Source organism: Salmo salar, chromosome 20, assembly GCF_965601325.2.
Source record: "Salmo salar chromosome 20, fSalSal1, whole genome shotgun sequence".
In the NCBI taxonomy this organism is placed as follows: domain Eukaryota; kingdom Metazoa; phylum Chordata; class Actinopteri; order Salmoniformes; family Salmonidae; genus Salmo; species Salmo salar.
The window spans coordinates 72626200-72652525 of record NC_138310.1 but is presented as its reverse complement, the minus strand read 5'-3'; the positions used below and the strand labels follow the sequence as shown (position 1 = coordinate 72652525).

At 43.6% G+C, this 26326-nt stretch overlaps 1 protein-coding gene across 3 annotated transcripts in view; it reads right to left on the bottom strand.

Moving 5' to 3' along the window:
- LOC106581302 (chloride channel protein 2) overlaps positions 1 to 26326 on the bottom strand; it is a 265810-nt gene that overhangs the window by 188779 nt on the left and 50705 nt on the right. For all 3 annotated transcript variants that reach the window (XM_045703912.2, XM_082966717.1, XM_082966718.1), the window contains exon 2: positions 19103 to 19256. In XM_045703912.2, coding sequence (XP_045559868.1) covers positions 19103 to 19256 — 154 coding nt within the window. The remainder of the gene's footprint in view (positions 1 to 19102; positions 19257 to 26326) is intronic.

The following is a 26326-nucleotide window of genomic DNA, read 5'->3' as shown; positions in this document are numbered from 1 at the left end:
TTTTTCGTGCGTTCTAGACACTATCAGAATGGTAATCCACGGTCGCACGCATGGCGCATGGCGTGACAAAAAATGTCTAAATATTCCATTACCGTACTTCGAAGCATGTCAACCGCTGTTTAAAACCAATTTTTATGCCATTTATCTCGTAGAAAAGCGATAATATTCCGACCGGGAATCTGCAATAAACTAAACAGCCGAATTAAAATACTCCATGGGGGCTAATCGCGCACGCGCCTCATTCCATTGTCACCTAATGGGACACTTGAATAAGGCGATAATCTGTTTCAGCCTGAGGCTGCCTCGTCAACCTTCAGGATTTTCCCGCCTTCTGAGAGCCTATTGGAGCCCTGGGAATTGTCACGTTACAGCTAAGATCCTTACTCTTCAATAAACAGATGCAAGACTCACGACTCATTGTCAAACAGGCCACTTCCTGCATGAAACCTTGTCAGGTTTTTGCCTGCCATAGGAGTTCTGTTATACTCACAGACACCATTCAAACAGTTTTAGAAACTTTAGGGTGTTTTCTATCCAAACCTGAACAATAATATGCATATTCTAGCTTCTGAGTTGGTGTAGGAGGCAGTTAAAAATGGGCACATATTTTTTCCAAAATTCTCAATACTGCCCCCTAGCCCAAACAGGTTAACCTCTTGACGGTCGCCTAGGATAGGGGGTGCCACAGCGCATTTTGAAAAAAATTCGTGCCCATTTTAAATGGCCTACTACTCAAACTCAGAAGCTAGGATATGCATATAATTAATACTTGTGGATAGAAAACACCCTAAAGTTTCTAAAACTGTTTGAATGGTGTCTGTGAGTATAACAGAACTCATATGGCAGTCAAAACCCCGAGACAGATCGAAACAGGAAGTGGAATTCTGAATTGTGAACTCAACTTCATCACGTTGCCTATTAATCACACCGTGAGCTATGGTTCATTGAGCACTTCCTATTGCTTCCACTAGATGTCCCCAGTCTTTACAAAGTGGTTTGAGTCTCCTACTGTTAAAACTGAATGAATGAGACGCTGTTGAAATTGGTCACATGAGGAGGGCCATCACCATTATGACGCCGGCGGCCCTGGCTTCCCTCCCCTTTCGAAACGTTTTGAAAGACAATGCAATCATCCTCCTTGAATCTTATTGGCTCTCTTGTTGAAAAAGGCCCTGAAGATTTATGTTATACAACGTTTGACATGTTTGAACGAACCTAAATGGAAAAAAAATGCTTTTTCTCGAAATAGCTGTCCCGCAGCCGACGGAGCATTCGGATCAGCCTTCAGACGCGCTAACAAGAACAAGCTCTTGGAACATAAAGGAGTAATTTTTCGAACGAAAATACATTTGTTGTGGACCTGGGATTCCTGGAAGTGCTTTCTGATGAAGACAACCAAAGGTAAGGGATTATTGACAATAGTATACAAGACTAGATGTGATATGCGATTGTTCCAAGATGGCGCTGACCTGTAACGTTAGCCTATTTTTCAGAGTATCGCATCCCCTTTCATCGCAAAGTATGATTACCCAGTAAAGTTATTTTTAAATCTGGCATTACAGGTGCTTTCAAGAGATATTCATCTATAAATCTTAGAATGACAAAATTACATTTTAAAAATGTTTTCGAATAGTAATTTAGTAAATTGTAGCGCTGTTTCATTGGATGCATTTGAGGGAAAATAGTTAGTCAACGTTACGCACCGATGTAAAATGCTGTTTTTATATATAAATATGAACTTTATCGAACAAAAGAATGCATGTATTGTGTAACATGATGTCCTAGGTGTGTCATCTGATGAAGATTGTCAAAGGTTAGTGCTGCATTTAGCTGTTTTTTGGTTATTTGTGATGCATGTGGTTGGTCGGAAAATGGCTATGTGGCTACTTTTACGATATACTCCTCTAACATAATCTAATGTTTTGCTTTTGCTGTAAAGCCTTTTTGAAATCGGACAACGTGGTTCGATTCAAGAGAGGTGTATCTATAAAACGATATAATTTGAAAAAAACGGGACGGAGGCCGCACAGGGGTTAAAACCTGTTAGGGCTAGGGGGCAGTATTTGCACGGCTGGATAAAAAAATGTACCCGATTTAATCTGGTTACTAATCCTACCCAGGAACTAGAATATGCATATACTTATTATATATGGATAGAAAACACCCTAAAGTTTCTAAAACTGTTTGAATGGTGTCTGTGAGTATAACAGAACTCATTTGGCAGGCAAAACCCTGAGACATTTTCTGACAGGAAGTGGATACCTGATGTGTTGTATTACCTTTAAACCTATGCCATTGAAAAACACAGGGGCTGAGGAATATTTTGGCACTTCCTATTGCTTCCACTAGATGTCACCTGCCTTTACAAAGTGTTTTGAGTCTTCTGGAGGGAGATCTGACCGAACAAGAGCCATGGAACGATGATGGCCCATTAGACACCTGGCGCGCGAGTTCATGTTGGGTACCCTCGTTCCAATACGTTATAAAAGAGAATGCATTCGTCCACCTTGAATATTATTCATGTTCTGGTTAAAAAAGGCCCTAATGATTTATGCTATACAACGTTTGACATGTTTGAACGAACGTAAATATATTTTTTCCCCTCGTTCATGAAGTGAAGTCCGGCGGGCTTAGATCATGTGCTAACAAGACGGAGATTTTTGGACATAAATGATGAGCTTTTTTGAACAAAACTACATTCGTTATGGACCTGTGATACCTGGAAGTGACATCTGATGAAGAGAATCAAAGGTAATGGATTATTTACATAGTATTTTCGATTTTAGATCTCCCCAACATGGCGGCTAGTCTGTATCGCAACGCGTATTTTTCTGGGCGCAGTGCTCAGATTATTGCAAAGTGTGATTTCCCAGTAAGGTTATTTTTAAATCTGGCAAGTTGATTGCGTTCAAGAGATGTAAATCTATAATTCTTTAAATGACAATATAATATTTTACCAATGTTTTCTAATTTTAATTATTTAATTTGTGGTGCTGACTTGAATGCCGGTTATTGGAGGGAAACGATTTCCTGAACATCAACGCCACAGTAAAACGCTGTTTTTGGATATAAATATGAACTTGATAGAACTAAAAATGCATGCATTGTCTAACACAATGTCCTAGGAGTGTCATCTGTTGGAGATTGTAAAAGATTAGTGCATAATTTTAGCTGATTTTATGGTTTTGGTGACGCCTGTCTTTGAATTGGCACAACATTACACACAACTCTTGTAAATGTACTGTCCTAACATACTCTAAATTTATGCTTTCGCCGTAAAACCTTTTTGAAATCGTAAAACGTGGTTAGATTAAGGAGATGTTTATCTTTCAAAGGGTGTAAAATAGTTGTATGTTTGAAAAATTTGAATTTTGACATTTATTTGGATTCAAATTTGCCGCTCTTGAAATGCACCTGCTGTTGATGGAGTGCACCACGGGTGGGACGCTTGCGTCCCACCTAGCCCATAGAGGTTAAGTTCAGAGGACTCTCAAAATGGGGGAATGCCAGAACAGAAATTTCAAGATTATGTTATAATGTTGTTATTGCATCAAATGGTTGTTTTATGCAACAGAATAGAGGGTTCTTATACAGTGGGGCAAAAAAGTATTTAGTCAGCCACTAATTGTGCAAGTTCTCCCACTTGAAAAGATGAGAGAGGCCTGTAATTTTCATCATAGGTACACTTCAACTATGGACAGACAAAATGAGAAAAAAAATCCAGAAAATCACATTGATTTTTAATGAATTTATTTGCAAATTATGGTGGAAAATAAGTATTTGGTCAATAACAAAAGTTTATCTCAATACTTTGTTATATACCCTTTGTTGGCAATGACACAGGTCAAACGTTTTCTGTAAGTCTTCACAAGGTTTTCACACACTGTTGCTGGTATTTTGGACCATTCCTCCATGCAGATCTCCTCTAGAGCAGTGATGTTTTGGGGCTGTCGCTGGGCAACACGGACTTTCAACTCCCTCCAAAGATTTTCTATGGGGTTGAGATCTGGAGACTGGCTAGGCCACTCCAGGACCTTGAAATGCTTCTTACGAAGCCACTCCTTCGTTGCCCGGGCGGTGTGTTTGGGATCATTGTCATGCTGAAAGACCCAGACACGTTTCATCTTCAATGCCCTTGCTGATGGAAGGAGGTTTTCACTCAAACCAAGCTGCTTACCTATTGCAGATTCAGTCTTCCCAGCCTGGTGCAGGTCTACAATTTTGTTTCTGGTGTCCTTTGACAGCTCTTTGGTCTTGGCCATAGTGGAGTTTGGAGTGTGACTGTTTGAGGTTGTGGACAGGTGTCTTTTATACTGATAACAAGTTCAAACAGGTGCCATTAATACAGGTAACGAGTGGAGGACAGAAGAGCCTCTTAAAGAAGAAGTTACAGGTCTGTGAGAGCCAGAAATCTTGCTTGTTTGTCGGTGACCAAATACTTATTTTCCACCATAATTTGCAAATAAATTAATAAAAAATCCTACAATGTGATTTTCTGGATTTTTTTTCTCATTTTGTCTGTCATAGTTGACGTTTACCTATGATGAAAATTACAGGCCTCTCTCATATTTTTAAGTGGGAGAACTTGCACAATTGGTGGCTGAGTAAATACTTTTTTGCCCCACTGTAACTCTATTGTGTCTGTGTGAACTGAAAGTGGGCATCTGGGAGATTTAACACTGACAGAAGATTTCTGATGTCTTTGGGTGATACCGCATTCCATAGCATGAGTTAATGTTTCTGTCCTGGGGTACCAGGGGGAGATGGCTCCAGTATAGAGTTGGGGGGACAGACCCTGGTCTCTACACAATGAGGACAGTATTTACAGCAGATATTGTTTGCTGTGAATTATTAGTAACCTTGTGACCCATTCCATACATCTGTTGTTTGTCATGAACATCCAGGAGGATGGACTTTGCTATAAAATGCTGTGGCTCAAATCCGCTCGTTGAGTTCTCAGTGATCACCTTCAGGGGTGATTACCAACCAGCTCCATTCCTCCAGCAATGAAATAATAAAGTTTTATTCTTTTGAAGAAATCTAAAAGTCTCTCCTTTTGATTACAATAATTCCATGATATACCTACTATAAAATATGGTGGTGGATCTTTGATGTTATGGGGCTGTTTTGCTTCCACTGGTCCTGGGGCCCTTGTTAAGGTCAATGGCATCATGAACTTTACCTAGTACCAGGACATTTTAGCCAAAAACCTGGTTGCCTCTCAATTTCCATATCACAGAGACTATTATGTTGTCCAAGTGGAAAACAGGAGAGAGTAGATAGAGTGAGAGAATAAAGAAAGAAAGAGTGGAATAAATGCAGGGAAAAGGCAGGTTGTGTTCTGGCTGATGAGATGGGAGAGAAAACATCCGTAGTTCATCTGGGGTTGGCATGGCAATGCTATGTGATGCAGGCGGTGCCACAAGTGACAGCAGCATAGCCATGTCATCTGTTTGTTCCCATGACAACCCATTTGTCCATCTCCTGCCAGGCCCCATCAGCCTCTTCAGTAGCCAGTCTATCCCAGAATGCCTTTCACCACACCACCCAGAGGAGATGGACCAGAGAAGGAGACAAAAAGAGGACAGACAAAGAAATGCAGCAAGGGATGGGAAGAAGAGGGGGGACTGAGCGAGGGATGGATGGATGACCACAGAGAGACGGAGAGAAGGAGGGCTGGCGCCAGCTAGTATCCATGGTGACGTGTGGCGCAATGCAACACTCCTACTGACATCATACCTGTTGCAGGGAAAAACTTGTGTGTGCCTGTGTGTGTGTGTTCTTGGAACCAATTAAATAACATACTGACTCCACTGAGCACTGAGAAGAGGGAGGGTGGGAGAGAAAGAGGGAGTAGGAGGAAAGAAAGAGGGAGTAGGTGGAGAGCGAGAGAGTAGGAGGAGAGCAAGAGAGTAGGGAGAGAGCGAGAGAGAAGGGGGGAGAGAGAGAAGGGGGATGGAAGGGAAGGAGAGAGAGGGGGAGAGAAAGAAGTGAGAGAGAGGGGGAGAGAGAGAAGGGGAGAGAGAGCGAGAGCGAAAGTGAGAGAGAGAGCGAAAGGGGGAGAGAGCGCAAGAGCGAAAGTGGGAGAGAGATAGAGCGAAAGTGGGAGAGAGAGAGAGAGAGAAAGGGGAGCGAGAGCGAAAGGGGGAGAGAGTGCGAGAGCGAAAGTGGGAGAGAGAGAGAGAGAGAGAAAGGGGAGCGAGAGCAAAAGGGGGAGAGAGCACGAGAGCGAAAGGGGAGAGAGATCGAGAGTGAAAGGGGGCGAGAGTGAGAGAGTGAATGGGGGAGAGAGCACGAGAGTGAAAGGGGAGAGAGAGCGAGAGCGAAAGGGGGCGAGAGAGAGAGAGTGAAAGGGGAAGAGAGAGCGAAAGGGGGAGAGAGCGGGAGAGCGAAAGTGGGAGAGAGAGCGAAAGGGGGAGAGAGAGAGAGCGAGCGAAAGGGGGAGAGAGAGCAAAAGGGGGAGAGAGCGCAAGAGAGAAAGTGGGAGAGCGCAAGAGCGAAAGGGGGAGAGAGCGTGAGAGAGAAAGGGGGAGAGAACACGAGAGCGAAAGGGGAGAGAGCGAAAGGGGGAGAGAGCGGGAGAGCGAAAGTGGGAGAGAGAGCGAAAGGGGGAGAGAGAGAGAGCGAGCGAAAGGGGGAGAGAGCGCAAGAGTGAAAGTGGGAGAGAGAGTGAAAGTGGGAGAGCGCAAGAGCGAAAGGGGGAGAGAGCGTGAGAGAGAAAGGGGGAGAGAACACGAGAGCGAAAGGGGAGAGAGCGAAAGGGGGAGAGAGTGTGAGAGCGAAAGGGGGAGAGAGAGTGAGAGCAAAAGGGGGAGAGAGAAGGGGAGAGAGAGAGAGAGAGAGAGAAGGGGGAAAGAGAGAGAGAGAAGGGGGGAGAGAGAGAGAGAGCAAAGGGGGGAGAAAGTGGGAGAGAAAGGGGAGTGAGAGCGAGAGAGACGGGAGTGAGAACGAAAAGAGTGAAAGTGGGAGAGAGAGGGAGGGGGAGAGAGAGAGAAGGGGGAGAGAAGGGGGAGAGAGAAAGAGAGGGAGAAGGGGGAGAGAGGAGGGAGAGAAGGGGGGAGAAGGGGGAGAGAGAGGAGGGAGAGAAGGGGGTGAGAGCAACGGAGAGTGTCCGAGAGAGAGAAGGGGGAAAGAAAGGGCGGGGGAGAGGAGTGAGAGACATAAGGAGTGACAGAGAGAAGGAGACGGAGTGTGAGAGAGACGGGGGGCAGAGAGAGAGGGAGGGGGGAGAGAAAGAGGGAGAGAGAAAGAGAGGGGGGAGAGAGAGTGAGAGAGATAGTGGGGAGCGAGAGATAGTGGTGGTATCACTGCAGAATGGTGTGGTAGCCATGCTGTTTAAGTGTGCCTTGAATTCTAAATAAATCAGTGACAGTGTCACTAGCTCCACACCATCACACCTCCTCCTCCATACTTCACAGTGGGAACTAAACATGCGGAGATCATCTATTCACCTACTCGGCATCTCACAAAGACACGGCGCTTGGAACCAAAATCCAAAATCTGGACTAATCCAATCAAAGGACAGATTTCCACCGGTCTGATGTCCATTGCTTGTGTTTCATGGCCCAAGCAAGTCTGTTCTTATTGGGGACCTTTAGTAGTGGTTTCGTGGCAGCAATTCGACCATGAAGGCCTGATTCACGCAGTCTCTTATGAACAGTTGATGTTGAGATGTGTCTGTTACTTGAACTCTGTGAAGCATTTATTTGGGCTGCAATTTCTGAGGCTGTTAACTCTAATGAACTTATCCTCTGCAGCAGAGGTAACTCTGGGTCTTCCTTTCCTGTGGCGGTCCACATGAAAACCAGTTTCATCATAGCGCTTGATAGTTTTTGCGACTGCACTTGAAGAAACTTTCAAAGTTCTTGAAATGTTCCGCATTGATTGACCTTCATGTCTTAAAGTAATGATGGACTGTCGTTTATCTTTGCTTATATGACCTGTTCTTGCCATAATATGGACTTAAACTTTTACCAAATAGGGCTATCTTCTGTATAACACCCCTACCTTGTCACAACACAACTGATTGGCTCGAACACAAATACATTTTTAACAAGGCACACCGGTTAATTGAAATGCATTCCAGGTGACTACCTCATGAAGCTGGTTGAGAGAATGCCAAGAGTGTGAAAATCTGTAGTCAAGGCAAAGGGTGGATACTTTGAAGAATCTCAAATGTAAAATATATTTTGATTTGTTTAACACTTTTTTGGTTACTACATGATTCCATATGTATTATTTCATAGTTGTGATGTCTTCACTATTACTCTACAATGTAGAAAATAGTCAAAATAAAGAAAAACCCTGGAATGAGTAGGTGTGTCCAAACTTTTGACTGGTAGTGTATGTTTCCCATGCCAATAAAGCCCCTTGAATTTGAATTGAGAGAGAGGGGGAGAGGAGAGATGGAGATGTGTAAAGAAAGACATAACAGTGGGAAAGAAACGGTCACAGTGTCATTCCTCAGAGAAAAACAGCTGCATATGGTGTGTGTGTGTGTCATAGCAGGATGTACCCTCTTGGGGACATGTTACATCAATAGCAGCAGGAGTGAGTGACAGCACCCCCCCCCCCCCCCCCACTGGGCTACAGACAGATCCCTCCCGACTGTTCCACCAGGAAAATATCTGGTGTGTGTGTGAAAGAGAGTGAAAGTTTCTGACTCTCCGGGTGTGTGTGTTGTGAAGGTTAGTCCAGTGGACTCGTCTCTGAATATTTCACACACACACGCACACGCACACACACACACAAAGTGTGCACCGAACATACTTGTGTACCACTATTGAAATATCTCTCTCTCTTAACCTCAGTCTGGAATGGATGGCCTCAAACTTGTTGCTTTTCATTACATCTCCAAAATGTCCTAAAATAATAAACATAATTAAATCTGTTGTGAACTTTTAATAGTAAAACAGTCAAATAAGACAGAATCAAACTATCATATTATCCTAATAATGTCAAAAGAGAGAAACCCAGAGAATAGCGACCGTAACCAAACCTCTGTGGTTGAGATTTCACCCTGTATCGCTCGTAACGCAACACCGCAGTAACACAGAACCAGCCTGTATATTTCAGCCTCACTCTCCCTCCGTTTCTCTTTTTCAACCATGGGTTCCTCTCTCCATCCTCCTGCTCTTTATCTCTAGTTCTATAGCTCAACTCTGCCCCCTGCTGGGATATCCATGCAATAGCAACCCTTCCACTATAGTTATCATTTATTATAGCAAGACTCCCTTTGTGATAGAATGTACTTGTAAAATGTGCCACGTCGAAGTAACATCTGATTGACTGGTGTTCAGTGTGCTCTTTAAATAATGCTCATTTGAAGAGATGATCCATGCTGCATTGTTCTGCAAACGTCATTACCAAACGTTCCCCTCTAGATAGCCTAGGTGTGTGTAATTGCCTATCTGTAGTATAGAGCTGTCGCATAGACAGAGGCCCATCACTGCAGCTCATCAACACACACACGCCTCCCAGGAGCACTAGGCTGGAACAGTGTGACGAGGGGAGAGACACTGCTACAACATTCAGCTTCATTTACCAGGAGGAAATCAATGAGCAACATCTATATCCGTGTGTGTGTGTGTGTGTGTGTGTGTGTGTGTGTGTGTGTGTGTGTGTGTGTGTGTGTGTATGAGAGGAAGAGAGAGTGTGTGTATCCTAGAAAGAAAGTGTGTGTGCGTGTATGTGTTCTTGTGAGAACGCGAGCCATAATGAAAACAGAGATTCTGCCGAGCTAGGCAGAGGTGTCTTTTGTCGCGCTAGAGTGGAGTGTTTGTGTGACAGGAACACACAAGGACAGAACAAACCCCCTATCTCCATCACAGAACTGAGCTGTGTGTGTGTGTGTGTGTGTGTGTGTGTGTGTGTGTGTGTGTGTGTGTGTGTGTGTGTGTGTGTGTGTGTGTGTGTGTGTGTGTGTGTGTGTGTGTGTGTGTGTGTGTGTGTGTGTGTGTGTGTGTTCCCTTATTGTCATTCCAGGGGAAAAGACAGAGTCTACATGGAAGATATCTGGTGTTAACTGGGAATTAAGAATTCATCAGTTGCATCATGTCCCCGATCAAAACAGAGAGGTGTGAGGTTGAAGGGAGGCTGAGAGATAGCTATGGCTGAGTCAACACTATGCAGCCACAACACTGGGAACTAATCACTGAGATGGGAGCTGAGAAGCACGCACGCACACACACACCCCTCCCTCAACTTCTCTTGCAGTATTTCAGATGTTCAGCCTCACACACACAAGAAGAAAGAGAGATTGTCACAAATAATTACTGTACACACACACACACACACACACACACACACACACACACACACACACACACACACACACACACACACACACACACACACACACACACACACACACACACACACACACACTGTTGCAGAAGTGAGCAGGGAAACAAAATGTAATGAGCAGGTATTAACAGTAGAGGGCCCTCCATTCACATGTAATGAGCTGGAATATGGGCTGGAATATGAGCTGGAATATGGGCTGGAATATGAGCTGGAATATGGGCTGGAATATGAGCTGGAATATGGGCTGGAATATGGGCTGGAATATGAGCTGGAATATGGGCTGGAATATGAGCTGGAATATGGGCTGGAATATGGGCTGGAATATGGGCTGGAATATGAGCTGGAATATGAGCTGGAATATGGGCTGGAATATGGGCTGGAATATGAGCTGGAATATGAGCTGGAATATGGGCTGGAATATGAGCTGGAATATGAGCTGGAATATGGGCTGGAATATGGGCTGGAATATGGGCTGGAATATGAGCTGGAATATGGGCTGGAATATGGGCTGTAATATGGGACTGAACTCTGACATACACAAATGAGAGTTTTCTGCTGTTTTGCTAATGTGTGTAGTATAAACAAATGTTCCATGTCAACTGTCCTGCTCTATTAGTCCTGAGCTCATTAACATGCACAAGACACACCTGGTTGTCCAAAGACATGTACTGTATTTGAATGTCACAGATGTATCACCTGGAACAAATTTAACATGCGACACCTAATCCCTTGTAGCAGGGGTCTATGGCTGGGCGATATGGCCTAAAAATCATATCTACATTTTTTCTAACTTGTGACTCATTCACAGTATGCACTACGTGCACAAAACATTAAGAACACCGATATTAATATTGAGTTGAACCCCCCTTTGCCCTCAGAACAGCCTCAATTCATTGGGGCATGGACTCTACAAGGTGTCGAAAGCATTCCACAGGGATGCTGGACCATGTTGACTCCAATGCTTCCCACAGTTGTGTCAAGTTGGATGGATGTCCTTTGGGTGATGGAGCATTCTTGATACACACGGGAAACTGTAGAGCGTGAAACCCCCAGCAGCATTGCAGTTCTTGACACAAACTGGTGCGCCTGGCACCTACCATACCCTGTTCAAAGGCACTTAAATCTTTTGTCTTGCCCATTCACCCTCTGAATGACGCACATACAAAATGTCTCAATTGTCTCAGGCTTAAAAATCCTTCTTTAATCTCCTCCCCTTCATCTACACTGATTGAAGTGGATTTAACACGTGACATCAGTAAGGGATCATATCTTTTACCTGGATTCACCTGGTCAGTCTGTCATGGAAAGATTAGTTCATCATGTTTTGGACACTTCAGTGTATATCAAATTTTTTTAAAATGTTTTCTCTAAACAAGCTTTGATGCACAATTAAAGATCAATACACTGCATTTCAAAACAGTCAGCAATAAACTAATGAATTCAGTGCTTGTGAAATTATACTGTACAAAGGCTAAATATAAGTCCTCCACAACCATAAGACTCACTCACTAATAATGTCATTATCTTTTCAAAATAGTTGAACCTGCTTTTGTTGCAACAATCACTGATCTAGTTCATGCCAGCCTATGAAAATGGCCTTTTTGTAAACAAATTTACCTGAACCATTCACAAGGCACATTCACTAATAATGACCAACTTGTTGTAGCAGGCATTATAGAACACTAACACAGGTCTCAAACAATCTCAAGCACAAGCCCACGTGCAAGTGAATACCCAGCTAATCTTTATATTCAAGTCTAGCCAACTTGGATCCATTAGCTAGCTAACAAGGTAGAACTGTTGAACTGTTATGCACACACCCTGTCTGTCTCCAACTGTTTCAACAACATACTAGCCTGTCCTCTTTGCTTAGATGTTGAAATCAAGTGGCCTACCTGGATAAGAATACGCTTTTTTCTCAGATTGAGATGCCAATTAATTATATAAATGCATATTTTTATGCTCATTGCACATTTATAAAATACAGACTAGACAGTTGGCACATAAGTCTGTGGCTAAAATGCTGCTAGCGGTACGTGGTACTGCAATGCTGCATCTGACAGAAACTGTCATTGATACTGTCACTTTAGTAGGGTCTGCTCTCTGTACATTTTGGGAGTTGATACACAAAAAGGTTACTGTTAGAAAGGTTAAATCCTCTATTACAGTAAAATAATGTCTCAATGTGTTTCAGTGTTCATATGACCCATTCTGTTGGACCAAACCTCAAATGCAAATAGCGAGTTTAAACTACTTGTCAGAGAGGAAGAAGTGGTCTTTCTTGTTCGTTGTTGTAAATGTCAGCAAGGGGAGGGACTTGGTATATGAGTGGGAAGGTGCACCCAGCACAGAAGGAGCGAAGGAAACCGACCAAAAAGACAACATGAGGACAAGAGGACAAACTCTCATAAAAACGGAAGAAATAAACCTTGATTCTGGCGATACAGGCATTTCGAAATTCGCGCTAAAACATACATTCAAATGAATTTGATATATCGCCCAGCCCTACAGGGGTCTTCAACCTTTTCTTGACCAGGGACCCAGGGATGAATATATTTGGTAAACATTTTGAATTCCCCACATTATAATTGGAAGAGGAAGTGTAAACTCTAACATAGCCTAGCAGCTAGAAAGTTAACCAAAACACAGTGTGCAAAGGGCGGCTACTTCCAAGAATCTCAAAATATATTTTGATTTGTTTAACACTTTTTTTGGTGTTATTTCAAAGTTTTGTTGTTATCACTATTAGTCTACAATGTAGAAAATAGTAAAAATAAAGAAAAACCCTTGAATGAATAGGTGTGTCCAGATGTTTTACTGGTAGTGTAATTTCTTTCTAGACCCCCTGCAGTACCTCCGCGGACCCCCGGTTAAACACCCCTGTAGCATTTAGACTGTTGTGGCGTCTTATTTTGTGTCCCAGTACAAAGAGTGTCCCTGTACACAGTGGAGATGTCCCTTTCAGTCACCCAAACACAAGCATAATCACTATTATCACCATCAACAGTACACAGAATTTGGTGCCTCACACACACACACACACACACACCCACCCTCAAGTGTACATGCAAACACACATGGACATACATACACTGACTGCAAAAACACTCCAAAACTCTTTCCTCAAATCCCTTCTTCCAATACTCTCCAGTTGTCTTTTGTTGGTAACAATTAGGGTTGCAAACAGTCGGATCTTTCCGGTAAATTCCCAGAAATTTCCCATGGGAAGTTAAGCCCAGGGATTTTAAGAATTTTGCTTAAATTAATCAAAAACGTTAGTTTATAACAGTGAACCTTTTTTGTGGAATACACATAAGGCAATTCTAGGTCTTGTGGCATATTTTGGTTAAACTATCCCCCCTATCAATTGAATTGCAACCCTCTGCATGCACAGTGCATTCTTCCATCACATGTGCAGTGCACTCTTCCATCACATGTACAGCTGATTCTCAAGATCTTGTACACTAATGAGATGCTATTGAGCCCACACTACTAAGGACCAGCCTTTAAATGTTCTTCTATTTTTCTGTCTTATTGGATCATGTTGTCAGGCATGGTTTGTCTGACAGATGTTATTTCTATGTAAAATATTCTGTAACAAGTGTTGTTTTTGTGCTCAATGGTGGATCTATTCATAATTATTTAAGAGATGCCAAGGACTACATGGTAAATTTTGATTACAATACTGGGTGCCTACAGCAAAGTGTGTTTAAATCATTTCTAACTTCTTAACAATTTCTGCTAGTTAGTTTTTTCTACCATGTGGGTTTTAGCTTGCTTGAGCCTGCTAACTGAGGAGTATTAATTCACCTGTTTCCATACATGTTTCATTTAAAAAAAGTTATCTTATAAAGAAGTTGTTTAATCTAACTGCTTAACCATTAATCTATACATGGAATTATATTTGTTTAGTTTTTTTTACCATTTTTTAAATAATCTTTCAAGAAAATGCCACGGTGTGTCTGATGTGTGGAGACATTTCACTGCAGCTAATGTAGAAGGAAAAGCTGTGTACATTTGCAAATACTGTGCCAAATGATATGTGAAGAACACAACAAAGATGCAGAATCATCTGGCCAAGTGCATAAAGTTCGCTCAGCGCTCACAGTAAGCAACCTCTACTTCTATTTGAGGTGAAAATGATGAATCAGATACCTTATCGATAGCAACATTTCATGGTCCTCCTGGAATCAGAATTTGTTTTGACTCATTGGAGGAACGTAGTCAGAGAAATGCTGATGAATGTCTTGCTTGAGCTGTGTATGCAACTGGTTCACCTCTGATGCTCACAGGCAATTGAAAGAGATTTCTTAGTGTTCTTCGCCCAGCATACACCCCTCCAACCAGACATGCTTTATCTACTCATTTGCTGGATGCAGAGTTCAACAGAGTTCAAGTGAAGGTCAAGCAAATCATAGAGAAAGCAGACTTCGTTGCAATCATCTCTGATGGGTGGTCGAATGTTCGTGGGCAAGGAATAATTAACTACATCATCTCCACCCCTCAACCAGTATTCTACAAGAGCACAGACACAAGGGACAACAGACACACCGGTCTCTACATTGCAGATGAGCTGAAGGCAGTCATCAATGACCTTGGACCACAGAAGGTATTTGCACTTGTGACATAAAATGCTGCGAACATGAAGGCTGCTTGGTCTAAAGTCCTACCCTCACATCACACCCATTGGCTGTGCTGCTCATGCATTGAATCTGCTCTTCAAGGACATCATGGCACTGAAAACAATGGATACACTCTACAAGAGAGCCAAGGAAATGGTTAGGTATGTGAAGGGTCACGTTATAGCAGCACTCTACCTCACCAAGCAAAGTGAGAAGAATAAGAGCACCACATTGAAGCTGCCCAGCAACACCCGTTGGGGTGGTGTTGTCATCATGTTTGACAGTCTCCTGGAGGGGAAAGAGTCTCTCCAAGAAATGGCCATATCACAGTCTGCCGATATGGACAGACCCATCATGAGGATCTTCCTGGATGATGTATTTTGGGAGTTAGTGGTAAGCAGCCTGAAATTCCTGAAACCTATAGCAGTAGCCATTGCACGGATTGAGGGAGACAATGCCATCCTGTCTGATGTTCAGACTCTGCTTGGAGATGTAAGAGAAGAAATCCGTACTGCCCTGTCCACTTCACTGTTGCTCCAAGCAGAGGAAACTGCAATTCTGAAATACATCAAAAAGCATGAAGACTTCTGCCTGAAGCCCATACACACTGCAGCGTACATGTTGGACCCCAAGTATGCTGGCAAGAGCATCCTGCCTGGTGCAGAGATCAACAAGGCCTATGGTGTCATCACTACCATGTCTCACCACCTTGGCCTGGTTGGCAGACTGGCGAAGTACACTTCCAAGCAAGGGCTTTGGGATCGAGATGCAATATGGCAGTCGTGCCAACATATCTCATCAGCCACCTTGTGGAAGGGACTTTGTGGATCTGAGGCTCTTTCCCCTGTTGCCTCCATCATCCTCCAAATCCCATCAACATCAGCTGCCTCAGAGTGTAACTGGTCCTTGTTTGGGAACACACACACCAAAGAACACAACAATATAAGGGTTGAAAAATTGATGGCCATCCAGGCAAATTAGGCTTTTTGAGCCTGACAACGAACCATCCTCAACAAGGTTGGAAAGTTACAGTCAAGATGAGGCCTCAGAGTCTGATGTTCAAGAGGTGGACATTGAGGAGGTCCAGGGAGAAGACATGGAAGCCTGCATCATCCCAAAAACCCTAGACCCACTTTAATTTGCATACCACCCTAACAGATCCACAGATGATGCAGTCTCTATTGCAGTCCACGCTGCCCTTTCCCACCTGGACAAAAGGAACACCTATGTGAGAATGCTATTCATTGATGGCCTGGACTTCCTGATGGGCCGCCCCCAGGTGGTAAGGTTAGGTAACAACACATCCGCCACGCTGATCGTCAACACAAGGGCCCCTCAGGGGTGCGTGCTCAGCCCCCTCCTTTACTCCCTGTTCACTCATGACTGCCCTGCCAGGCACGACTCCAACACCATCATTAAATTTGACAATGACACAACAGTGGTCGGCCTGATCACCGACAACAACGAGACAGCCTATAGGGAGGAGGTCAGAGACCTGGCCGTGTGGTGCCAGGACAACAACCTCTCCCTCAACGTGATCAAGACAAAGGAGATGATTGTGGACAACAGGAAAAAGAGGACCGAGCATGCCCCCATTCCCATCGATGGGGCTGCAGTGGAGTAGGTTGACAGCGTCCACATCACCAACAATCTAACATGGTCCAAGCACACCATGACAGTCGTGATGCGGGCATGACAAAACCTATTCCCCCTCAGGAGACTGAAAAGATTTGGGTCCTCAGATCCTCAAAAGGTTCTACAGCTGCACCATCGAGAGCATCCTGACTGGTTGCATCACTGCCTGGTATGGCAACTGCTCGGCCTCCGACCGCATGGCACTACAGAGGGTACATTTCACTCCACAAATATCTTGTTAACAAACTATAGTTTTGGCAAGTCGGTTAGGACATCTACTTTGTGCATGACACAAGTAATTTTTCCAACAATTGTTTACAGACAGATTATTTCACTTATTTGACTTGTATCACAATTCCAGTGGGTCAGAAGTTTACATACACTAAGTTGCCTGTGCCTTTAAACAGCTTGGAAAATTCCAGAAAATGTGATCATGGCTTTAGAAGCTTCTGATAGGTTAATTAACATAATTTGAGTCAATTGGAGGTGTACCTGTGGATGTATTTCAAGGCCTACCTTCAAACTCAGTGTCCCTTTGCTTGATATCATGGGAAAATCAAAAGAAATCAGCCAAGACCTCAGAAAAAAAAGTGTAGACCTCCACAAGTCTGGTTCATCCTTGGGAGCAATTCCAAACGCTTGAAGGTACCACGTCCATCTGTACAAACAATAGTACGCATGTATAAACACCATGGGACCATGCAGCCATCATACCGCTCAGGAAGGAGACACGTTCTGTCTCCTAGAGATGAACGTACTTTGGTGCGAAAAGTGAAAATCAATCCCAGAACAACAGCAAAGGACCTTGTGAAGATGCTGGAGGAAACAGGTACAAAAGTATCTATATCCACAGTAAAACAAGTGCTATATCGACATAACCTGAAAGGCCGCTCAGCAAGGAAGAAGCCACTGCTCCAAAATCGCCATAAAAAAGCCAGACTACAGTTTGCAACTGCACATGGGGACAAAGATCATACTTTTTGGAAAAATGTCCTCTGGTGATGAAACAAAAATATAACTATTTGGCCATAATGACCATCGTTATGTTTGGAGGAAAAAGGGGAGGCTTGCAAGCCGAAGAATGCCATCCTAGCCATGAATCACGGGGGTGGCAGCAACATGTTGTGGGGGTGCTTTGCTGCAGGAGGGACTTGTGCACTTCACAAAATAGATGGCATCATGAGGACGGAAAATTATGTGGATATATTGAAGCAACATCTCAAGACATCAGTCAGAATGTTAAAGCTTGGTCGCAAATGGGTCTTCCAAATGGAGAATGACCGCAAGCAAACTTCCAAAGTTGTGGCAAAATGGCTTAAGGACAACAAAGTCAAGGTATTGGAGTGGCCATCACAAAGCCCTGACGTCAATCCTATAGAAAATTTGTGGGCAGAACTGAAAAAACAAGGAGGCCTACAAACCTGACTCAGTTACACCAGCTCTGTCAGGAGGAATGGGCCAAAATTCACCCAACTTATTGTGGGTAGTTTTTGGAAGGCTACTCGAAACATTTGACCCAAGTTAAACAATTTAAAGGCAATGCTACCAAATACTAATTGAATGTATGTAAACTTCTGACCCACTGGGAATGTGATGAAAGAAATAAAAGCTGAAATAAATCATTCTCTCTACTATTATTCTGACATTTCACATTCTTAAAATAAAGTGGTGATCCTAACTGACCTAAAATAGGGAATATTTACTAGGATTAAATGTCCGGAATTGTGAAAAACTGAGTTTTAATATATTTGGCTAAGGTGTATGTAAACTTCCCACTTCAACTGTATATTGTTATTTTTTACTGCGGCTCTTTAATTACTTGTTACTTTTATCTCTTATTCTTATCCGTATTTTTTGAAACTGCACTGTTGGTTAGGGGCTCGTAAGTAAGTATTTCACTGTAAGGTCTACACCTGTTGTATTCGGCGCGTGTGACTAATAAAATGTCATTTTGATTTGATTTGATAGGAAGACAACCAAAGCTTTAGTTTCTAGACTATCATTTTACAGATGTATGTTGAAAACGTTTTTGGGAGATGCAATGGATCATTGGGGATCATTCAATATTCCCTTTCTTTTGTTGTTCAGTGAAATCATCCCATGTGAAGAGTCAATTCATTTAATTAGTTCAATTCGTAACAAAAAAAATGTTTTTTATTTCTATTGGAAGGATTTTATCATTTGCAATTATGTCTACTTATGATAAGGTAAAATGTTTATGTTTCTGTCTCCATATGATATGGTAAATATAGCCAATGCAAAAAACATCTACATTTAAATGGAATTAATATTAATTTCCATATATTTACCTTAATTCCCATATATTCCCGTTAATTCCCATATATTCCCATGAATTCCCAAGGAAAGTTTCCACCTCTGAATAGTCCCCAAAATGTGTAACCCTAGTAAAAATGTAACAACATTGTATCTAGGAAAGGTGAGACTTGTTTCACAGTAAGAAACAGAGAGAGACCTGGTCAGAGAATACGGTCTGGTTACAGTACGGTCAGCTTCAGTGGTCAGTATTGGTCGGTACTCACTGCGACACTTGGCGCAGCGGCCCTTGTCGTACTCAAGGAGTTCCAGGGAGCGTGAGCGTTCTGTGACCGAGCGCCTCCGCCCCCCCTCTTCCCTCAGGCGAGCTGCCTCTTCTTTAGCATACACCCCCAGCTCCTGTGTGTAGCGACCATACATCTGGAAGAACACACAGAAAGGGTTATTAAGGAGTAGGTAACACACACACACATAAACATATACAAAACATGCCATGTACTTAATACAAGTACTGGGTATCACACTAGACTACCCTACCTACTACAACACTAGTTTACTTTTTACATACTGTAGAGTTCCAAACTGAATGGGTCCCACTGGCACATTGCAATGGCAGTCTAAAGCCTTGATCAGACCGACAACATTATTGCATCAATGCTGCATATTAAATTCTGCAGTCAAACTTTTTTCATTATGTAGTCCAACAATTTTTGTGGATATATGAGCAACAAAAGTTCAACATTCACCTTTTGCTACTAGTTCTGTCAAGTCTACGTATACAATGTGATGCATATGTTGGATAAATTGAACGTATGCATCACACACAATGCACTGCAACTGCCTCTGAAACGCAATGCTGCAAGGCACATGCAGCAGTCCATAGAAAATGTACTTCTGCCGTACAAAAGCGCAATGACGCTGTCAGTCTGATCGAGGCGTAAAGATGGTCTATGCCTGGTCTGAAATGGATGGTCTATTTGGGTCAGTAAAATCTCCAGGCCCTATCTGCAGTGTATAGGACTGTATCAGCCAGAACAACAGGCCCTATCTGCAGTGTATAGGACTGTATCAGCCAGAACAACAGGCCCTATCTGCAGTGTATAGGACTGTATCAGCCAGAACAACAGGCCCTATCTACAGTGTATAGGACTGTATCAGCCAGAACAACAGGCCCTATCTGCAGTGTATAGGACTGTATCAGCCAGAACAACAGGCCCTATCTGCAGTGTATAGGACTGTATCAGCCAGAACAACAGGCCCTATCTGCAGTGTATAGGACTGTATCAGCCAGAACAACAGGCCCTATCTACAGTGTATAGGACTGTATCAGCCAGAACAACAGGCCCTATCTACAGTGTATAGGACTGTATCAGCCAGAACAACAGGCCCTATCTACAGTGTATAGGACTGTATCAGCCAGAACAACAGGCCCTATCTGCAGTGTATAGGACTGTATCGGCCAGAACAACAGGCCCTATCTGCAGTGTATAGGACTGTATCAGCCAGAACAACAGGCCCTATCTGCAGTGTATAGGACTGTATCAGCCAGAACAACAGGCCCTATCTGCAGTGTATAGGACTGTATCAGCCAGAACAACAGGCCCTATCTACAGTGTATAGGACTGTATCAGCCAGAACAACAGGCCCTATCTACAGTGTATAGGACTGTATCAGCCAGAACAACAGGCCCTATCTGCAGTGTATAGGACTGTATCAGCCAGAACAACAGGCCCTATCTGCAGTGTATAGGACTGTATCAGCCAGAACAACAGGCCCTATCTGCAGTGTATATGACTGTATCAGCCAGAACAACAGGCCCTATCTGCAGTGTATAGGACTGTGTCAGCCAGAACAACAGGCCCTATCTACAGTGTATAGGACTGTATCAGCCAGAACAACAAGCCTAAGGACAGATAGTATATATGAGAGCAGGAGGGAGAGAGCGAGACAGGGTTGGGGAGTGTGCAAGCCAAGCTAGTTGTGCTGACTGTGTGTTTGTGTTATTCCCTGACTGACTGGACCTCCTCCCAGGTTAGGGTCAGGGGTCATCGGAGTCTGCCGCCATGCTTCTGAAGCCACCGCCCTCACTCCTCACCTTTACACACTCACTCATCCACAACCAGAACACAACACACTTACAGGTCACCACATCAATCCCTTCACACACAAAGACATTATCTCTCTCTCTCTCACACACACACACACACACACACACACACACACACACACACACACACACACACACACACACACACACACACACACACACACACACACACACACACACACACACACACACACACACACACACACACACAGGTTCCTGTAACAAGAGGACCTTCACTTTAATCTCATCTTCCATAAAAACATCCCTTATCCCACCCACACACAAACTCATTACACAAAGCAAGGGCATAAGATTTCAATCATTGATTTATTTTTCCATTGTCCTGTGGTACACTTTGACCCCCCTTCTTGGCAGTAAGCTGGACGATCATTTGTTTCTATTGGCTTGACCCTCCAGACTGACCACACACACGGTCAGCAGGAAGTAGTATCTCCTGCAGACAGGAAGCAGCTAGCATCCATACCTCAGTCCTACCCCAATCCCCTGGGTGGTGTGGCGTACAAGAAACACTAAGGACTTCCTCCTGATTGACTGGGAGTAGAGTGAAGTTGCCCCTAGTGGCGGATTTTGGGTCAATTTTAGTAAAGATAGAATTGGGGAGGGTAAGCTGATCCTAGATCTGTACCTAGTGGAAACTCCCCCCCACCCCAGCCCAGAGAGACTGACTGACCAGTCACATCACAGATATCGCAACGCTGGAACCAGCCTTTATCACAGGGCATTTCTGCAGAATATACACATTATTTATGCAGCATACACACATTCACTGATTTACACAGGCACTCAGTACCAGTTCACCGGTCTAATATGAATACATACGTTCACTGATTTACAGACACTTCATTTTTCACTACCTGTACCCATTCACACACACCATTCTAATATCAGTACCAGTTCACCAGTCTAATATGCATACATATGCAGTAGACCAAGACATAGACACACCGGATCTCACACAGTGTATGCAACAGCTTTCCTAGAAGGGTTGGAGAGTTATTTCCTGAACAGGGACATTCTGAACAGGTAGAACATTCCTAAAAATATCTCCCTTATAGTGTAAGCCCAGTGTTTGTTGGCTAAACACAGATAGCCGGAGATACCGCTGGGCACTAGCTGATCCTCATCCACCCCAAGATGACAGGGACACATGGAGGTGGAGATGAGGCAGGTGGAGATGAGGTAGGTGGAGATGAGGGAGGTGGAGATGAGGGAGGTGGAGATGAGGCAGGTGGAGATGAGGCAGGTGGAGATGATGGAGGTGGAGATGATGGAGGTGGAGATGAGGGAATTGGAGATGAGGGAGGTGGAGATGAGGGAGGTAGAGATGAGGGAGGTGGAGATGATGGAGGTGGAGATGATGGAGGTGGAGATGAGGCAGGTGGAGATGATGGAGGTAGAGGTGATGGAGGTGGAGATGAGGGAGGTGGAGATGATGGAGGTGGAGATGATGGAGGTGGAGATGATGGAGGTGGAGATGATGGAGGTGGAGTTGAGGGAGGTGGAGATGATGGAGGTGAGATGAGGGAGGTGGAGATGAGGCAGGTGGAGATGAGGCAGGTGGAGATGATGGAGGTAGAGGTGATGGAGGTGAGATGGAGGTGGGTATGGAGGTAGAACCCAGCATTTGGCCACCTTTAGCCCCATGTAAACACAGCTGGCACCAAGCTACACTCAGCCATACCACCAAGCTATTTATAGACACTCACTTTGGGAATGTGACACTGTCTAAGAAACAGTGGGAGGAGGAAAGAAAGAATGAAATGGGGGAGAAACTGAGAAAAAGAACAGAGGAGAACTGGAAGACCTGTGACAGATACAGAGGGAAGCAGCTTTTAGCAAGGTCGAGCGATAGCAATCGAAAGTGTGATAGAAAGAGATACATAGTATAGATCGAAAGATAAGATAGACAGCCAGACACAGATATAAAGTTAGATAACCTATGGTATATTAGGTCCAGTAGCTTGATGGTCAGATTGATAGGCAGCTGAGTACTCTGTCAAAGAAAATATATGTTTGTGTATGTGTATGCCTGAATACTACAGTAGTTTGATGTGTGTAATCTGCGCATGTGTGTATACTAGTCTGATGCGTACGTGTGTGTATGTGCAAGAGTGTGTATTTGTGTTTGACAGATAAGAGCACGTGCCTCTGCTCAGCGGAGCAGCTGGGACCGTTTGAGACGGTCTGTCCTGTCCCAGGCTTATCAGATCAGCACCGAGACATACAGTAATGGGACAGGGTCAGCATGTGATGGAGTTTAGAGGGGGTGAAATGGAGAGATAAGAGGTTGAATTGAACAATCTACGTGGGGGAGGAGTGTGTGTGTGTGTGTGTGTGTGTGTTCAGTATGTGCGTCTGTGCTACAGTACAAGTCCACAGCATTACTTGTTAGAAAAATCATTAACTGATTTACAAAGGACCTGGTCTATAAGGAGAACATCCAAGGAGAAGGAGTTGTAGCAGGAGAGAAAGAGAAGGATTGGAAAGAATGCAAGAGCAATCAGAGAAAAGAGAACGGAGAGAGGGAAAATGGGAGTGAGGAGCAGAAGAGATTTGGGTTTTTGACTTCAGACACTGACCGCCGTTAAAAGATTCCAAGCTGCGCTCTGCGGCTACATTGACGATCTTCAGCCCAACATTTTATTTAAGCAAAAAACTTCAAAACACGGCGGAAAAGCAATAAGAGGCCCGGAAAAAAAATATGTCACAAATAGCTTTTCACAGATGAGGCTGTGGACGCCCCTCAACAGACTGGAATGTACAAAGAAGACCAAAGAAGAAACAAATACACACTTTCAGAACAAAGGCATGGTGAGTTGAAAACCTATCATTACGGCAAGTATAGGCAGCTCAGAAATAGGCACTCGGCTCTGCGTGCCTGGCTGGTTTAATTGATCCCAGATGAATTGAAGATATGTGCTCGACTCGCCCCCCTGACCAAGGTCTTAGATGGGACAGGAGGCAGGACAAGGCCTGGGTGAGGGTGAGAGTCTGGGCCTGGGTCAAGGGAATTACGCCTAACTGGGTCTAGGCTTGCGCAGTATACCAGCGAATTTGGAAAAAGCCACAGGATGGTTTTTCAATACCGTTGAAACAATTAATTTTAATTTTGTTAATAAAATGTGAATGTTTGTAGCTACTTTAAGTAAATACCTGCAGTCAACTTGTGCAATACGTTAGAAGATAAAGAACATTGCGGTCTTCATTTCACCTGTCACATTATTATGAAGCTTACAGTAGTCCCTAGTCACATGTCACACGGTGTTGGTTTACAAGCACACAACGACGAGAGACCGGAGCCTTGTTGTTGCTGTTGTGCAGCACGTGCCAGGTAATCTAGTTACAGTATGGAATTCACAACTGTTTGCCAGCTAGATATTGTATAAGTATACTAATTTAGTAGCTAGTTAGCTAATATTTGTTTGTACGTGCCACAAAATGTGAGTAGAATTTTTGAGTTACCTGTATAGTTTAGGTCAGAAACTGTACAAAATGTTTGCAATGCGCTTGTTAGCATTTAGTTAGAATTCTCTATGGGATTTTACATGTACTTGTTAGCATTGCTAACTTTTGGATAACTTCTTTCAGTGGTGTTTTTAAAACAGCGCCCCTTGTGATCTGTACCACATTACTGAATATCCTGGAATGGCACAAGGTCGGTAAGGAACCAATCTGGATACCGCCCAAGCCTCATTGTGTCCAAACAATGGTTGAGACACAGGACAGTGGCAGAGACAGTAGCAAATGTATATAGATTTGAAGAAGATATGGATATGAATAAGAAAATTATAAGACATGAACACAGGTTGATGGAAGCTTATCTTCACCTGACAAACAAGTGTCTGACAAGGATCAGATGAACACTGGTCTCTGACCAAACACAAACAACCAAATCAAACAGGGTCAATAGGAGTGTGACTTTGCTGCTCTCTGTGACCTCTGAACTCTGACCCTGATCTGCACAGTGTGTTAGAGTGGACAACTGAGCGGTTGATTCCACCACAGACACTAGCCTTCATCTGTCGGTCATGTCCTGACAGCTCAGAGGAGGCCATTTCAGTCTTTTAAGATGTGGCCAGAGAGACGCTGAGAGAAAAAGACGAGGATAAAATTGTCTGTTGTCTCAGGCAGCCAATAGAGAGGCAGATTTTTCTCCCTACCTTGACCGCTGTAGGGCGCCCCAGCCCCCAAAGTGACTCAACTCTATGCAACAGAGTTTATTGTCTTCCCAGGAATTCAGCCTTCTCTGTGTTGCTCTCTCCATCCCCCATTCTGTCACACCTCTGGTTAGCAGAGGTTCTGTTGTGATAACATCCTGTAGGTCTGATGTCTGATTGGAGGTTAACTCAACAGCAATGCTATTGGTCAACAACTCAAGATTTGGAATCCAAACAAATCAGATGTTATAAAGGGGTCTCAGGTTCAATGTCTCTTCTCTTTTTTCCTGACCTGCTAAGGTGAGATACACTCTTTCTCTTTCTATCTCCAAGAACTATGAGCCATGGCACAAGCCATGGATTCCTTGTGTCCCGCTCTGCTCATGCTTAGATATTTAATGTTCCGTTAAAGTCTGTATTGCCTTGTTATTTCAGTTTATGCCTTGTATAATGTATTGTTCATTTTGCAATGATATTAAGTCTTTTTGCTTTTGACAGACAACTGATTTTTCTTGATGACCAATTCCTGTAACTTAACTATAGTCTCTTGCATATTGGTAAATCATTTTTATGGAGTCAGATATTTCATTTTATATACTTTGTATCATACACATTGCATAGTCATTACGGGTAGCATGGGGGGGCTGAGTGCACAAAACATTAGGAACACCGGCTCTTTCCATGACATAGCCTTCACCTGGATTCACCTGGTCAGTCTATGAACCCTTATTGATGTCACTTGTTGAATCCACTTCAAATCAGTGTAGGTGAAGGGGAGGAGACAGGTTAACCTCTTGACAGTCGCCTAGGATAGGGGGCGCCACAGCGCATTTTGAAAAAAAATTGTGCCCATTTTAACCTGTTAGGGCTAGGGGGCAGTATTGACACGGCCGGATAAAAAACGTACCCGATTTAATCTGGTTACTACTCCTGCCCAGTAACTAGAATATGCATATAATTATTGGCTTTGGATAGAAAACACCCTAAAGTTTCTAAAACTGTTTGAATGGTGTCTGTGAGTATAACAGAACTCATATGGCAGGCAAAAACCTGAGAAGATTCCAAACAGGAAGCGCCCTCTCTGACAAGTTGTTGTTCATCTTGGCTCTTTTTATTGAAGACTGAGGATCTTTGCCGTAACGTGACATTTCCTACGGCTCCCATAGGCTCTCAGAACCCGGGAAAAAGCTGAATGATATCGAGGC